This window comes from Anas acuta, chromosome 3 (assembly GCF_963932015.1).
Source record: "Anas acuta chromosome 3, bAnaAcu1.1, whole genome shotgun sequence".
In the NCBI taxonomy this organism is placed as follows: Eukaryota; Metazoa; Chordata; class Aves; order Anseriformes; family Anatidae; genus Anas; species Anas acuta.
The window spans coordinates 22,419,192-22,435,378 of record NC_088981.1 but is presented as its reverse complement, the minus strand read 5'-3'; the positions used below and the strand labels follow the sequence as shown (position 1 = coordinate 22,435,378).

The 16,187-nt window shown below is 41.3% G+C and overlaps 1 protein-coding gene across 10 annotated transcripts in view; it reads right to left on the bottom strand.

Annotated features, from left to right (window-relative positions):
- DISP1 (dispatched RND transporter family member 1) overlaps nucleotides 1–16,187 on the bottom strand; it is an 87,682-nt gene that overhangs the window by 34,120 nt on the left and 37,375 nt on the right. For 9 of the 10 annotated variants that reach the window (XM_068676063.1, XM_068676065.1, XM_068676071.1 and 6 more), the window contains one exon: nucleotides 598–1,134. In XM_068676063.1, coding sequence (XP_068532164.1) covers nucleotides 598–1,134 — 537 coding nt within the window. Of the gene's footprint in view, nucleotides 1–597; nucleotides 1,135–7,877; nucleotides 8,028–16,187 lie in introns of those variants that run through there. The other variant, XM_068676072.1, reaches the window with a different exon arrangement.

Sequence of the window (16,187 nt, the reverse complement as noted above, 5' to 3'; positions counted from 1 at the left end):
ATGGAACAATCCAAAGTTTCTCAGTCCTAGCACAACTTTAAAGTTTAGCAGATAAGCTGAAAACACATGGAGGCAACTCACTGAGAAAGCTGATTTGACAAAGAGAAAAAAAACAGCCAACACATTTATGAGTGGCGATGTTGAAAATAGTTTCTAAAGCACCTTTTGAGGTAAATATGGGTTTTGTTTAGACAATGTAGATATGCCAGTTCTTTCAGTGCTGTCTTAGCTACCTCTGCATTAGTTCATTTCACATAATGCAGGTGTTTATTGTGTCTTTGAAAAGAGTTAAAGGGCTTCCAAACAATCCCCAAGAATTAAAAACAGCTTTTTTTTTTTTTTCAGAAAGAACTCATTCATTTCAGTAATATCCATGTAGCAAAACAAAATTATTTTCCTGACTTGGATACTTCCAAAAAAACCATGCTGTTAACAAATAAAAGATTAGCTTGTAAAAACACTAGAGAAAAAATTTTGTTCATCTTCCTTTTCTGATGTGTTTTTTTTGTTTGTTTGTTCTTAAGAAAATGACATATTTATGGAAACAGCTACCCACCCAAAGAACTAAAAACAACCACAAACCTGCAATCTGCTTACCTTATCCTGGCTATGTGTTGCTGCACAGGCTGATGCTGAAAATGGTCAGGCCACTGATGGTGAAGGCAGAAGGATGGGGAGGGCTGAAGACAGCAGGCAGGTTGATATATGGGTGGGTGTTTTTGGCAAATAGATGCTGAGTACTCAGTGTGTGGCTGCATGCAGCACGAAGTCATAGGAGATGATGCTGAGCTGCCAACCACCGAATGACATTCTTGCTTGTTATTATGGCTACTTAAAGAGTGATGGTATGGGCAGGGGTGGCAGCATTGCGACAACATCTGCTGAGTTCTTTGGTTGTCTAAAGGCAGGAAGGAGGGTTTGATTGTACCGTTGAGTTGCAGGCAGCCGTTTGGACTTGCTTTTGTTCTTGGTGTTTCCTTGGAAGAGAGCTGTTGGACAGCAACGTCTCCATCATTAGCTGCAATGATGCCTGGGCCAGAAGCATTTGACAAGATGCTGCCATTGCTCAGAATCACCGACTCGCTGACATCACTCATTGCCATGCTCCAAGTTCTTGATGGATAGGAGATGTTCCTGAAGAAACAAAAATAAAGCTTACAGAGCTGCAGTGTTTTCAGACGCTCAGAAATAGCTTTAGCTTTAAATTAGTAACGCTCTTCTCATCTCTCTTAACACAGGGCAATGGTCACATGTCATCAGGAAGGTTTTGAAGGACATTCTTGTTCAACTAAAAGTTACATTAAGTAATTAAAGCAAAACGCAAGTCAAATGACAGTCTCTGGGTCACAGCCAACAAGTAATGGCTGAGAAGCAGGGGAACAAGATCATTTTGTGTAAGACTAAGTAATGGCCACTATTTATGAAAGCAGACTTCCGTATAAACTGCCTAACGATCCACAACTTCGCACTGCAGCTTTGCCTGTGTGCTTTGAAAGCCAGCAGGAGAGAGGACCACACAGTATAAACTGTTTAATCACCACTAATGTGTGGCTTTGGTAGCTTTCCTTCTTATCCTCCCATTTCTGCTGAAAACCGGGCATGTTCATATCTTTGAAGATGTTCTTTGAAAAATCCTTATTTAAATAAATCAAGCATCTGTCAAAATTGCTGGGTGGTAGACTAGCTCTTTAGCAAAAGTTCAAAATGAACTATTACAAATAATAAAAATATATAATATGACAACACGCTTTTCCTAAGCTTAAAAAATAAAAATCCTAGCATTCAATTATGGCGGATTGAGAAGCTGATCCTTACAAGTGACGTATTCTATAAGCAATCAAGAAATGCACTGTGCTGAAAATAAAGGATATTAAAGATTTTGTTCTAAAGTTGTTTGTTTGTTTGTTTGTTGAGGAAAACATAAATAAGTGAAAACTATTAGTTTTGGAGAAGGAAACTATTGATTTTGAAGGAGCTTGTCTCAAACTCAAAACTGACAATAGATAATTTCCCCATGTTATCTCCAGTTGTATTTTACTAAGATTTGGAAATAAGCTAGAGATGATTTTGATAAATAACAAGGAAGGTCAAACATCACACTTATCTAGGGTAAGAATTTGTTTCCCAAGTTACATGGCTTTTTTGGAGGGGGAGGATGGAGGAGTAAGGAGAAAGAAGAATGAAGGACAAACTAATTATAAGCTATTTACACTAACAACCCAACATTTGCTTAAAAATTAGGATCAGCTCATTATAACTATTTTAGCTAGTCACATTAACCTTCCAGTACCGAATTCAAACAGCAACATTCCAAGTTGAAATTGCAAGGCTTGCCTTACAGACGCTGAACTTTGCAGAGAGACACAACACAAAGGTTAAGACAGATAAGCGAGAAAGTTTCTAACTCATTTTCTTCTCTGTTACCTTTGCCGAGTGCTCAGAGCTAAGCCTTCCCAGCCAGCTGAGCTATTTAATTGCCTGAATGCTAATTCTGAGCAGAAAGCGCTCTGCACAGAGGAATGCTGCCCCCAGCAGCCCCCCTGCGCAGGATCTCCCCGAGACATAACTAAATCCTTCGCTGCTGAAACAAAAATTAATCCCGCGCTATTTGTTCTAGATCATGTGCGGAGTCAGATTCCCTGGGAAGTCACTTTCATTTAGATAAGCAGTCAGAGCAGGAGAATATGTGCTAAACAAGGTGATTTTTCCCGAGTCCAATTCCACACATTCCTGCCCGATACCCCCTCCCGGGGCCAAGCGAGTCAAGCCCATTGAAGACTTTTCACAGAGCACAGAGAGTAAATTCAAGTGCTTGGCTAAAGTTTGGTTCAGCCTGAAGAGATGCATTAGTCATGTGAAATGGTGCTGTGTTTGAACAGTCAAGTTTTGTCGCAAACTGGAGGCAGCTTCAAAGGCTGCTGGAGTGGACGAGAGCAAGACAGAGGGACAGCGAGGCAGAGAAAGCTCCCATTGAGTCGGCTGGCAGCATTTTAGGAATTTCTGCCTGATTGTTTTCATTCGCTCGTGTAACAGATTCATTGCATGCTGGTGTTGTCGCATTTCTTTTTCTATGTTAGTTGGACTAAATATCATTATTTGAGACTGCTGGAAACTGCTGAAAGTTACAGCTCTGCAGGCTATTATTGTAATTGAAAATCAGGTATGGAGATCCTGCAGATACCGAGTCCTTGGAGATGAAAGACCACATTCTTTTTGCTTTAAACCCAGGACATCTGTGCACGCAGCAATTGAGATAACACTGCATAATTTTTAGTGGCTGTTTCGAATCACTTTATGAAGGAATCACTTTACGAGGTGTGCCTGCAGCACGGAGATGCAAGTGTTACAACTCACACCCTTGGGAGCTGGTGCTCTCCGTGCAGAGACATTCGCAGTGTCTGTGCTGCTGAACACCAACACAGGGATTATGACTTTAGTTTCAGACAGCACCACAGCCTGCATTTAATGTGATGAAAAATAAAATGCCTTATTTTCAGTGGATGTAATATCTACCTGCATCTTTTTCAGTTTAAACTCAATTTTCAGAAAATAGAACTACAGATACTAGTAAATTCCAAGAAATGCCAGAAATCACCATCAGCAGTACAACATGAGCGATATAACTCTGCCTTTGTTCCCCTGGTGAACAGATCATCCATGAACTATTTCAAGCTATAAAAAAATAACAGGTTAAACTGATTCTTCCTTCAGAAGCATTGAAAAGCGCTTGAGCTCTACCCATTTTCATCGAGTCTGATCAAGACGTGGAAGTATCTGCTCACCCTGAGCCTCTTTCCATGTTCTCTTAAAGTCAGCAAAACTACTTTGCATGCTTAAGGCAGTCCCATGATTAGGTGTTTTATTCCAACAGAGCTTAGAAGAATTGTTGCTAAAACTAATTGCCAAAAATCGGTTGAACCGCTTGTTTTCATTTGCTTTGGTAACATTGTGTGCTCTGCTTTTTTTTTAAACGAAATGTAAGATGGCTGATGTTACTTGACAAGTCCAGTGTTATCTCAATTCGTCTTGCCCATTTGAAGGTACTATATATTATGTCCTGTGATATTCCCTGTGTCATGCTTTATACAAGTGTGCTGCTCCACTGGCACCAAAATTTCACCAGCAGTTGTTGTATCTCTGCTGCGTTTTGTCTCCGCTACCCCAACTGCAATGACTGGGAAGTTTACTGTGAAACGGAATGGCCCAAGGAAACAGGTAACTGAGAATCTCGCCTTTAGAGGATGCACAGATAGGGAAGTTAAATGCACTATGTAAAATAAGAATGTATTAACATGTAGACTTGGGAAAACAAACCTCTGCATCCAGGGAGGAAAAAAAATGGAGCAAGAGTACTTTAAAACAGTCTCTGAGAATGAGGGTTGTGGATACATTGTGGATATAACATCGGTTTGAATATATACAGCCCTACTTAACAGAAGAATACGTTCAATTAGAAAAAAGCATAAACCTTGATGTTTAATATACTATACTTGGTTATCCACCCTTCTCTTCACCTCTCCAGCTGGACACACATTATTTTAAACACAAATGTGTATTCAGAAATTATACCAGCTGGACTGCTAGGGAAAGAAAAGCAGAATTACCCACTACTACTGGATGCTTGATAACAATAACTGCTAAGAAAGCACTTCAGCAGTAAGTTTGGAAGAGTGTCATATCTGGACAGTACCACAGTCCGCAGAGGCAATGTGACGTAGTGACAGTTTTATGGAGTAATCCCTCTATTATTTGTAGAGCTAACAACGAACACAGCCTACATCTGCCATCTGTATTGTGAGCCCTTCAGGAAATAAAGTAATGCTGTACCATGCTGGAACTATGTAGGATTTGGTGTTCCCTAACTAGCGTGTTCATTTGAGACTTGGATTAAGTTCACCTGTTCCTTTGGCTTCAACTGAAAGATTTTTTCTTCACTTTAAAGACTTAAAAAAACATTGGTTCAACAAATCCCATCTGGCCTCATAATGCCTGCAATTGAGAATGACAGAAGTGCAAGTTCAAGAAGGAATGATGTAGTGGAAATTTAGTATAGCCTAGCATATTAGTATAGATAATGTATAGATTGTTAGAAGATGAAAAAAGTTCACTGCTGTATTTTTGGTATTTTTAACCACTTAAGATACGTAATCTAAAACTCTGCATCTTGTACCAAAATAAAACCAAAGAGTTTTATAAAACTATTTTCTTTTCATTTAGGGTAAGACAACTGAAAGCTGTTTTTAAAGTTATCAAAAGCCTTGCAGCTCTACCCAGCAGCATGCCACCCAGCCCACCAAACTGGTCTGGGTTTTCTGGCCCTTCCAGCCCTGTCAGCCACAAAGCACAACGGTTCTGACGTGAGCTTATGTCTGGAGGGAAGCCGGGGGGCAGGAGTCTTTTCATGTCAAAAGTTCATCTGAAGCGGTTTCACTCCAGAAGCAGTGCATTCTTGAAATAAGCAACGTTTAACAATCCCACTGCTACCCATTAAGTCTCCTTCCAGATGAAATATTATAACGGGCTTGCAGTCCCTTAAGCAGCTACAAGTTTTTTCATGTGGCAAATGGGTTGTGCAGTCCCAGTGTAAACCCTCTCCAGACTGGGTTCTGTGCCAGTCAGTGCACAGCCACCCGAAGGAGGGTTTTCTCCTCCTTCACTTCACCAGCATTCCTTGCAGCTTTGCTTTTTCTCAGCGCTCCCAGAAGTAACAGGTGGTGCCTGGTGTTTGATATTGGTTTTTATGGGAGACGTCTAGTTATCTATCACCGCAGTGTTCTTTAGCAAGACAAACAGCTTTTTAATGTTTTATGGTTGTTGATCTCCAGTTTGGCTCTCAGCTAGACATTTTTCAAATTCTCCAGCTCTTACTCCTATGCATTCATATGTGGTGCTTGGTTTCTCTCAATACCCTGCCTCCTGCTTTTCTATTTCAGCTGTTAACCACTGTGTCTTCCTGAAAAGCTGTCGCTATACAAAATACAGACACTAGAAAACAAGCACTCTCTGTCCTTTCCACTTCGTTTTCAGGAATTTAAAGCATATTTTATATATACACACATATGTAAGTGTTTTTATCTTCTGGAACAATCTCTAAACCTCACCACGCAAGTTTATGTAATATACTTACTAACAAATCTACTTCACTTTGAGGATCGATACAATGCACTTCCCACTTTTGAGAAATGCAACTACGGTCAGTTTATTTGCTGAGCAGTCTATAAATATAGATTTTCTCAATGTCTCCCTGTTAAGCAGATTTTCAACCACCTAAGCATTTTTGCCATGCAGCAGTAGTTAGAATACAGTTGTGAAGCAGAAGAGATTTGCAGAATGGAAATTTCTCCTCCTCCATTTTCATTTTGACTAGGTTTTGAAACCCAGTGATTCAAAAAAAAAAAGTTAATTCTTCCATTCCTCCCAACAGCTTGACCTGCTAAGAAGCCGTCCCGTCTTGAACCTGAGACACCAAGATTTCATTTCCTGCATCGCAGGCTGGCTCAGGAATTGCAATTCCCGTGACAGGGAGTTTCCAGATGTCCCCATGCCAGCACCACAGCTCACGCTGCAGATGGGCACCGGTGAATCAGTGTTGCCGAGCTGGCACACAGCATGACCCCCCCACCAGCTGTGGGGGAGGGAGCTGGAAAAGGCTGCCGAGGGTGGGAAAGATTTTGCAAGGACTTCAGAAATACACTTTGATTTTAAGCTGAAGTTACTTTTCCTGGCACAAACAGTAAAACAATATTTACAGAAATCATTTGCCAAGCTGTGTGTAAAAAAAAATAATCAATTGCAGCGCTTTAACTACAAAGTCGTTCTAAAGTCAGAGTTCATCATGAAGACAATTCAGCTATCAGTAGAAGTAACAACAAGGAGCCCTGAAAATTCTCTTCCACAAGTTTTGTGCAACCTTTAAGTTTCATTTAAAAACTCTTAAATATACATGCACAGGGAAAATGGAAAAAGGTATTAAGAAAATGAAAAGAAGAAAGCTCCACATACGTAATCAGAGTTTTGGAAAGGGAAAGAGAGAGCTACAGACAGACGCGCTTAGAGCAAAACACAGTAAGAAAGGAATGCACAGCTCTGGAAAGCAGGTATACCTCAGCACGGTTTAAGAGCACGGAAATCTGTTAAAAAAACCCAAACATTGGTTACAACTGGTAGGCTCTCATCGCACTAAATCTTACTTACTTGATTTACTGACTTGCCGTTACCACGTGAAAGATATTTAAGTTTTTGTAGCTGCAAATATTCCGAACCAAAATAGTGCTGATTCAGTTTACAAAGAGAGGGGAGAAATATGCATCCTTCTGTGTGTAGAAGGTATCGGCTGTATTGAAAACCTTTTTTTATTTGTAGTTCCTCTTGCTGTGGGATGACCATTCAGGATACTATAGGATAGCACAGCGGAGACAGCCAGAAACGCTCTTCGGGCACAGCCGGGGCTGCACGCTGTCACCCCCTGAGCACGCTGTGCCATTCTGCACTAGGTTAAGAAAACTCCTGGCCGTCTATTTAGAAACAGGGCTTTTGTTCTCCTGGTTGCACGCTGTGCAGGAACACCCGTCAGGGCTGCCACCAGCGCTAACCCGCACCTGCCGGCAGCACGGGGGGGCTCCCATGCGCTCCCCAGAGCCGAGGCCCACGGCCGGCGGCACACCTGGCCGCACAACGCGGCTCGGCGGCCCTGCACGCCCAGCCCGGCCGCGGTTGGCTTCGCACGGCTGCCTCGGTTTTACTTCAGCGCAGGCAGCGCCCGGCACGGGTCCCTGTGTGTCCCTCACAGCGCAGGGGGCTATGAGGGACAGAGCACAATGGCGAGCTGCACCCGCGCCCCCCCCGCTCCCCGCCCGGCCCCTCACGCCCGCACTTACCGCCGGGGAGGCTGAGGCGGCCGGGCGGGGAGCGGAGCCGAGCGGAGCGGAGCTGAGCAGAGCGCGGCCCGGGGCGGGCAGCGAGCAGCCGGCGGCCGCCGCGGCGCTGAGGGGCCGGGCCGGGGCCGGGGCGGAGCCGGAGCCGGGGCCGGGCCCCCCGCGGGGCGAGGCCTCCCCGCGGCCGCCGGCTCCCCCCTGCCCGCCCCGGGAGGCGGCGTTGGGCCCGGCGGGGCCTGCCCGAAGCCGCGGCCTCCGCCCCGCCCGGCCCTCGGCAGGCAGCAGGCAGGGGAGCGGGAGCTGCGCCCGCTGTAACTTCGTTAAAGCGGGTTCTGGGCTGGCCTCGGCCCTCCGCGTCCTCCTCAGATCGGTTGTGTGGTGATTTGGAGCCCCCGCTGCCATGCCCAAATGTAGGAAGCAGCGTGTGGCGCTTGGAAGGAGCTCAGCGTGGCACTGGACGCACAGAGCTGCAGCACCGGGAGCTTCTAAAAACAGTGCTAGGGGAAATGCCAGGGGCAGGCTGCAACCTGCTCTACCAGGGTACGCTCCTATCGGCTGCAAAGCCTCAGATGGTGCCAGGCAGCTCCCATTTTTCCCTCAGCTCTGGGTATCTCTGAAGCAAACCTCACAGTGACCTCAGTAGCTCTGGTCCAATTCTGACACGAGACAGGTCCCTCCGGCTCATTGGATCCAGTCTTAAACAGGTGGTGAAAGACTGCTCTGCTTCCCTACTGTTTTGTTTTTTCCCCTTAAAAAAAAGTGCCTTCGATGTTGCTTGCCTTTCTCGCCTTTAAAAATAATTTTACTGGCATCAGCTGACCTTTCTCCACCCCCCACACCCCATCGGGATTGTATATAGAGCATTTTTTCTGACGTTAATGGATTCTCCCATAGAAAACTTACTTTCCACCAGTGTAGAGTCACTCAGTGCTAATGATGCAGGACTGTCTGTACAAGGAATTCATATTTATTAAATGAAATACCAATACTGAAAGACACAGCTTGAAATCAGGTCAAAATGGAAGTAGGACTACAGAACTGTATTTACTTTCTGAATATCTGAAATATATAATAATTGCTTAGAAGTATCACAAGAATTATCTACTGGACAAAACTACTTCTCCAAAGTCAAACTTCTACATTGTTTTCAAATCTATATTAATGAAGTTCTTAATTATGCAAATATTACTGTATATCAGTTCACTGCTGATACTGTGTCATGCCTAATTGCTAACTACCTCGAAGAAGTTACAAAAGGCTCATTAACATTTTCTCACTGCCTCAATATCTGGAAGAGTACTCCAGAAATCCACAGGATCACAATCTATTAAAGTTCTAAATATTTTATGTACTACACAAAATAGCATTAGTATATCTTGGCTCATCAACTTTCTGCAAGCACTTTGTTCCCCAGGATGATAGTAAAGTGAAAATATGATGCATGTTCATAGGTTATGCTTAATAAAATGTTTCCTGTACGAACTGGATTTGAATACTTTATCATATATTTGAGTTACAGACCTAGTCAATTATTGGCTTTACAGCATCTGAAAGGCAAACTCAACACTGTGAGTGGTTACAAGAAGAAATCTTTTCCCCATATATTACACTGTGCCCCCAGAACCTTGTTTAACGCCTGCCGGCACACTCCCAATTTTTGGCATCACCATACACCCTTCATCATCCACTTCTGTGCTACGTTAATGTTGCTGCGTGTCCCTCTGTGCATCTCCAGTGACATCGAGTGCTTACTTCATCACTTGCCAATGAACAATCAGGAAATAAAACCAAGCTCTGCACCATGTGGAACACAGGCAGAGGAAAAAAACAGGGGAGGTGGAAAGGATGGAAGAACTTAGGATGATTAAAGACAGATCACGGATGTCAGATTTGATCTGAGGAGGCCCAGAGAAGATAAATGAGTAACACCGTGCCATCCACCATCTGGAAATGCATGGATGCATAGAATCTACACAACGTCTGCAATACTAATTCTGTCTTGCTTTAAGTCAACATAATGCTCCTCAACCCACCAGGAAGTTCTTACCTATCTAGGTATCTGTCAAGACATTTTACAAGCAACAGCTTCTATCAAATACAATGAATTTTTAACTCCTCACCATGCACAAATAAGAAAATGAACAAGAAGTTTGACTGAATTAATCTTCAAGATGGTATAAGTCTTATATAATCTCTTACAATGTTATCATTCCAATCTCTTATCAATCTAATCATCTCTTATAATTTGCCATACGGATCCGTTAAAAAATATGATTTAAAGTAATGTTTTTCATTGTATGCTTAACTTCAGTATAAAATCAAATACTAATGAAAATAATAATGTAGATCCCAGAATTCTACGTACATCCTTCAAAAATTAAAATACTGTTATGAGGATATCCACATTAGTGTCAACTGAATTATAGTATAATATATACATATATATATATAAATATAATATATTGTGTAATATATAAAAAGATAAGCCTAAAGTGAATTCTAGCTTAGACTTGTATTTACAAAGCATGGCTGAGCCTGTGTCGCAGGGTAGGAAGTCTGATCACTCTTCTATTCAAACAAGCTACAAGGAGCTGGCAGTCTTGATCACACAATTCTTTCCTGAAGACATCAGGCAAGGCCAACAGGCACCATCCCCTCCTGCTAGCTTGGGCTGCCCACAAGCAAGAGCTGCTACTGAGCTACCATTTTTCCAACACTGAAGCCTCAGCTGTTCCCTGCACCTTCTCTTGGCTGGGTATCTTCACATGCCTCCGAGCTTAACATGACGTTAATCACAGATGTGTATTGTCACAGCAGGCTCTTTTAGAGAGATTCAGAAGAGGCTGAAGGACTTTGACAATGTTAAACTTTAATAGGAGAGCTGGTGGCTTTTGCTGGGTGCTCTGGGGACAAATTGATGCTGGATTACGCAAGTGCTCAGGGAAAAATCTCAGAGGCTTTTGAAATCCTTGAAGGCCAGACAGGGCACCACAGGTGCTGCAGAAATTCTGCTGAATTGCTAATAAATTGGAGGGAATAATGGAATAGAAGAGCTAATTAGAGGTTAAAATGACAGCACTAGTTCTGTATGTGGTACATGCACTCCACAAGCATTTTATTACAGCTACAATGATTTTTTTATTACAATTCTTATGCATTTACAGAATTTCCTGACTAGTGATTTTTCTTGGACAAAATATTTGCTATTGCACCTCAGCTGCTATGGTCTGGCACTGCAGGCAGCAGCTTACCAAACAGCATTTAAAACAATCAACACCTTTGGGAAAGACATTATGAAGCCAACCCTATACTTTTCATAGTAAAACCCTATTCTTTTCACACTAAACTATGTTTTTGTGCAACATTTGAGGTAATATTGAAACGGCATCAGCTACCTTAATTATTCAGAGGCACACATTGGGAACTTCCAGATTACAGCACTACCTAGGGGACATGCCGGGAGCACAGTACTCAGGAAAATAATCAGTCTGAGGCAGCTTGACCCATCAGAGATTACTAGATCAGCTCTGGCCCCGTCATACCATACAATTTTGCAGAGATACCCAACTGCCTACACAGTGCTCCCAAATGCTCTTAGGTCAACCAATTATGTGGCAAAGAAACTGACTTGTAGGGCTGCAGTCTCAGACAAGTGCGATGGCTTCTAGACCTAAACTGAGCCTAAAAACAAACAAACAAAAGAAATAACTGTGTTCAGACAGTATTCCTGCGATGGAGACTCAAAACTGGCATTGTGAACACACAGCGGAGCTAACTCACCATCTGTGCTACCCATCCACAGACAGAAAGAGTATTTTAAAGAGAAAAAGCAGACAAGTGAAGAAAGTACTTAAATCTGTGGGTTTCTTTGTTTGAGATACAGGAATATACAGGATGAAGGGGATGAAATTCAAAGTACTAAGTATCTAAGTATAAGAGCTCACTTCCTCTTATGCTGGCATTGTTCTATACATTTTATTTTTCCTCAGGGGGCAGAGGAGATAAGCTTTGATATAAATATAGGTTGCAACATAAGCAAAGTGGATTCAGTATCATCATATCCCTATAGCTGAAGCTTTAAGTACTGAGCCTTCCCTTCTGACTGGTAATTCCACAAGGATGAAATACTGTCTGATCAATAGATAACGTGAAGTAAATTGTCCGTCCTTCTCCAGTTTCCACTCGTCCCTGAGTTCATCACTCTTCCATAATTGATATGCTTAAGAAAGGCTGAGGAGGAAGCGAGTGTAGACAGCGAAAAGCTTTGAACCCAAAGGGGACAAGAGGAGATGTCAGATGCTATTGCTGAAGTATGGGGGGTGGTTCTTGGGTGTTTTTAAGCTTTCAAGATAAACAAAGAACTTTTGACTTGTGTGTGTGTGTGTGTGTGTGTGTGTTCGTTCTTGGATGTTTTTACACTTTCAAGATATCAAAACTTCTGACTTGTAATTGGGAGATTTAAACTCTACAGACTTCATTCTATGAGACAGATACCAACACATCCTTTCAATGTTCTGGAAACTGGATGCTTAAGGTCACATCATCTCAAATAACACTGAAAGTCAAAGCACAGAAGTAAATTTCTGGGGGCAAAGAGTGAGTTTCATTGTCCATAAAGCTCCTAGGACAATATCATCTCAGTCCCTTGTGTAATTAAAACGTCAGTCCAATATGATATTGTAAACAAAGTGGGATTCTTAAGTATTTTTTATTGATTTTTTAAAATGTTCCTAAAGTAGAATAGTGACATTTTCCAGGCTTTCCACCCCCCACTAAAAAAAAAAAGACGCGCTAGCAGTATTTCTTAAAACTCAGTATCTAATTGAAAAAGGTATTCACAATGTCATGTTACAGCTGAAGTTTATGAGATGTAAAACCGTCTAGTTCTGTCTACTTACAGACTAGAAATACTAACATGAATTAAATTATTTTTCAGTGAAGATCTAACAGAGGCAAGTCTTTTACTTTGCATGTTTCCAGATCACCACACTTGCTCTGCATTGAAATATGTATCTGAGGCTCCAAAATAACTAAGGTCCCATATCACACGATCTTCAGAAGCTAGTAAGTTTATAAGTCCCCTACATTGACATGAGCATTTAGGCCATTTATTTACACCACAAAGAGTTGTGTATTAATCATGACAGATTTAATACTCTGCAAAATGCTTTAATATGGAAAGTTCACAAGCTAATTGTACTACCATCTGAAAGTTTCCAGATACTACTATGAAGACATCTTGTTCAAGTACAACCACATCTGGAAGCAGAATTGGAGATGCATATTTTCTGATTTATCTAAAAACTTACAATGTTTCCGAGAAATTTTTAATAGCTTGTCTTCAGTTGTACAGTTTTATCCCATAAAGAGAGCTCTAATAAGTTGCACTAAAATGCAGCTGCATAAACATGTTTACACAGTTCCATTTTCTCATCCACATTCCTTTCCCACAGGTGTACCTTTTCCACTACGAACTGCACTGAAGTGTACCTTACGTAAGTGCACACATGCAGAATGTCACTTGTAAAATAGGCCAGACTGACCACGGAGGGAAAAACTAACAGGATACTTTATCTGAACGTAAAATACACATGTGACATAAGAAGTAGTACTAATTCCATCACTCTCACAACACCAGTATTTAAATTACAAGCACCATCTTGGCATTGCAGTGAAAGTCACTATCACAATATAAATTTTCCCAAGTGACAGGAGAAATGCACTTTGCCAATGTTGTTACAGTAATTACTACATTAACTTGTCTGTAATCAAATAATGAAGCACTGCATTTTTCCCATCGTTTGGGAGAATCCATACAGCTGTAGTCCATAAAATGTTTCTCCAGTTAAAATAGAAATAGCAGTAGTAACAACAGAAAGGTTGCTTTTTCAGATTCATGTTCTTAGTTCAGGGAATAGCAAGGTATTGGAATTAAAATGATTTTTTTATTTAAAAAAAAAAAAAGGTATCAATTGCTTTTAACATAGGGACCATGGTTTTGCAGTTGTCTCACAGAAACTAAAAGCGTAACATTAGTATTTATCGCAACTGCAAAAGTATTGCTAATTCATAAACACCAAGATAGCAGAAAGTTACTCAGACAATGAAAATAGGTACTTACTAATTTAAGAGCAAATTTGGTTATTGCAGTTCTGAAGTATTTCTCCCACCTATTGAAATTTTAACCTAGTGTACTGTTCCTTTGCTTCGTAAAAGGTGAGAAACATCTACAAACATATTGATTTTTTTCCAAAGGATTTTCAAAAGGAATTGCCTAAACCTTTAAATAACATAAAAAAGCTCCCTCTCCTTTTGTACACAACCTCTATCACACCTTCACCTCTCCTCATTAGGAAAGTGAAATAAGCGCTGAAGTTTTTTCGTTCACAAAAAAAAGATCCAAGTGTTTTGAGTAAATGAATATTGCTGGAGCCCATAGAGAAGGTTTTATTTGATGTGAGCTTTTCTGACACGCTAATGAAGGCCTGACAGACAAGGCAAGAGAAAATGTTATTTGAGCACAAACTCAATGTTTGCTCACTAGACCGCTTGCCTTTCAGAAGGTTACCCAAACACAACTCATGCAATGTGAAGTCAATCTTTTCTTGCTGTCTTTTGGCAAACAGATGTGAGCCTGGGAATTTCTCATACATTCAGATAAATTGAGAACCAGACCTTTCACTGCATTAGCCTTCATACCTTTAGAAGATGTCAGATTTCTCTGGGACTCTCTGATTTCACACTGTTTAGACTAAACCCCAATTACTGCCTATTGTACACAAGTCACATCAGTTCCAAAGCTGCTAACTAAAGTTTGAGACATGTTTGAGACATTTTTAATCTGCTTTGCAATGTTGGAAACCTTGAGACAAGTCTAAAATATGAAACATCCGTGTAACGTTTTTCTACATGCTTTTTCTAATGCTATCTATTCCTCTTAATATTACAACGAAGGATGTTGGAATGTATCTTAAAAACCTGATTTGGTGTTTTCTGTAGCAGACAGATTCCCTGGAGCCAAACAGTCCTGAGCTACATTCTTGTCAGTACAGAACTACACTTGTACACCCTCCAGATCAATTCTCTACTCAAAAAAAAATACTTTGGAAGAGTGCAGGGTATACAAGAAATTGCATTCCAATTGTATTACAAACCAAGAAATCTTATTTTTCCATATGATGCCATTTGACAAACTCCATTTTTATATTGAAGATGTCCAGTTTTGACTGGGTATCTACAATGATGTACCAGCAGACTTTTCAAACCCAATGATACCTCTTGGGATTTACATTCAAGTGAGTATGGTTAGATAGCTATTTAAAGATTGAATTCAAGATCAGGCTTCAATTTGATTACTTCTCCTACAGTGTCTATGATGTATGTCACCAATTCGCTTACAATACATTGCTTTTTCCTGTGACTACAGACTACCCATTTAAAATGCATTATACATGCTCTGTTTCTAGGAGATTTGTCAAAACAGTATTTGGCTCTAATGATTAGACAAAACTGTCATATCACATTACCTCTCTTCACATAAAAAATAAGGAATCAGAAGGGGATTAGTTGCTGAAATATATTTATGAGTATTGTTTCTTTCCATAGCTAGGGTTTGAGGAACATGAAATACTCCAGGACTCTGAAGCAACAGGGCTGAGCCTGGTCTTCTGCACAGGAAATAGGGGTATGGGAACTAAGAGACGACTAATAACTTTTGGTCATTACAGAGTAAAACTGTGGAGAGCTTTTTATACTCTGGCAAGCCAGAATGGCTGGGTATATGCCAGCTGGGTATACGCCACAGCTGCACAAAGTCACCACCAGTAACCCACCTCCAAATCCAGACAGACAGGCATACAGCAGCTGCTGAAGACTTCTGGCAGCCTTGTGGTGCAGCAACAGCTGCAAAGCAGCTCAGCAGCTAGGAGAGGTTCGGTACCTCTGCAACTCTCTCCCTTCCAGCTCACTTAATTGGGCTGCGTACCAGTCCCAGGGCATGGGCACTGCTCATTTTAATAAAGCTAACAAGTCTGTTTATTACTCTGCCATTGAACCTATATATAGCAGTGTTTTAAGTATTAAAACCTGAATCATTTTTTACAATTTTAAATCTTATTTAACAGAACAGACTTGTTTAGTCTACAATATTTAACAGTCACCAGTTAGATCCTACTTTAATCTGAGCAACATCACATCAGGTAACTCACCTTCCCTGCAAGAACTCAGGGCCCAACCAGGTACTGAAAGCTGATGAGCAGCAAGAGGAAGATCACCCTGTTTGTCAGAAGATACTCATCTTTGTATACTATGCCC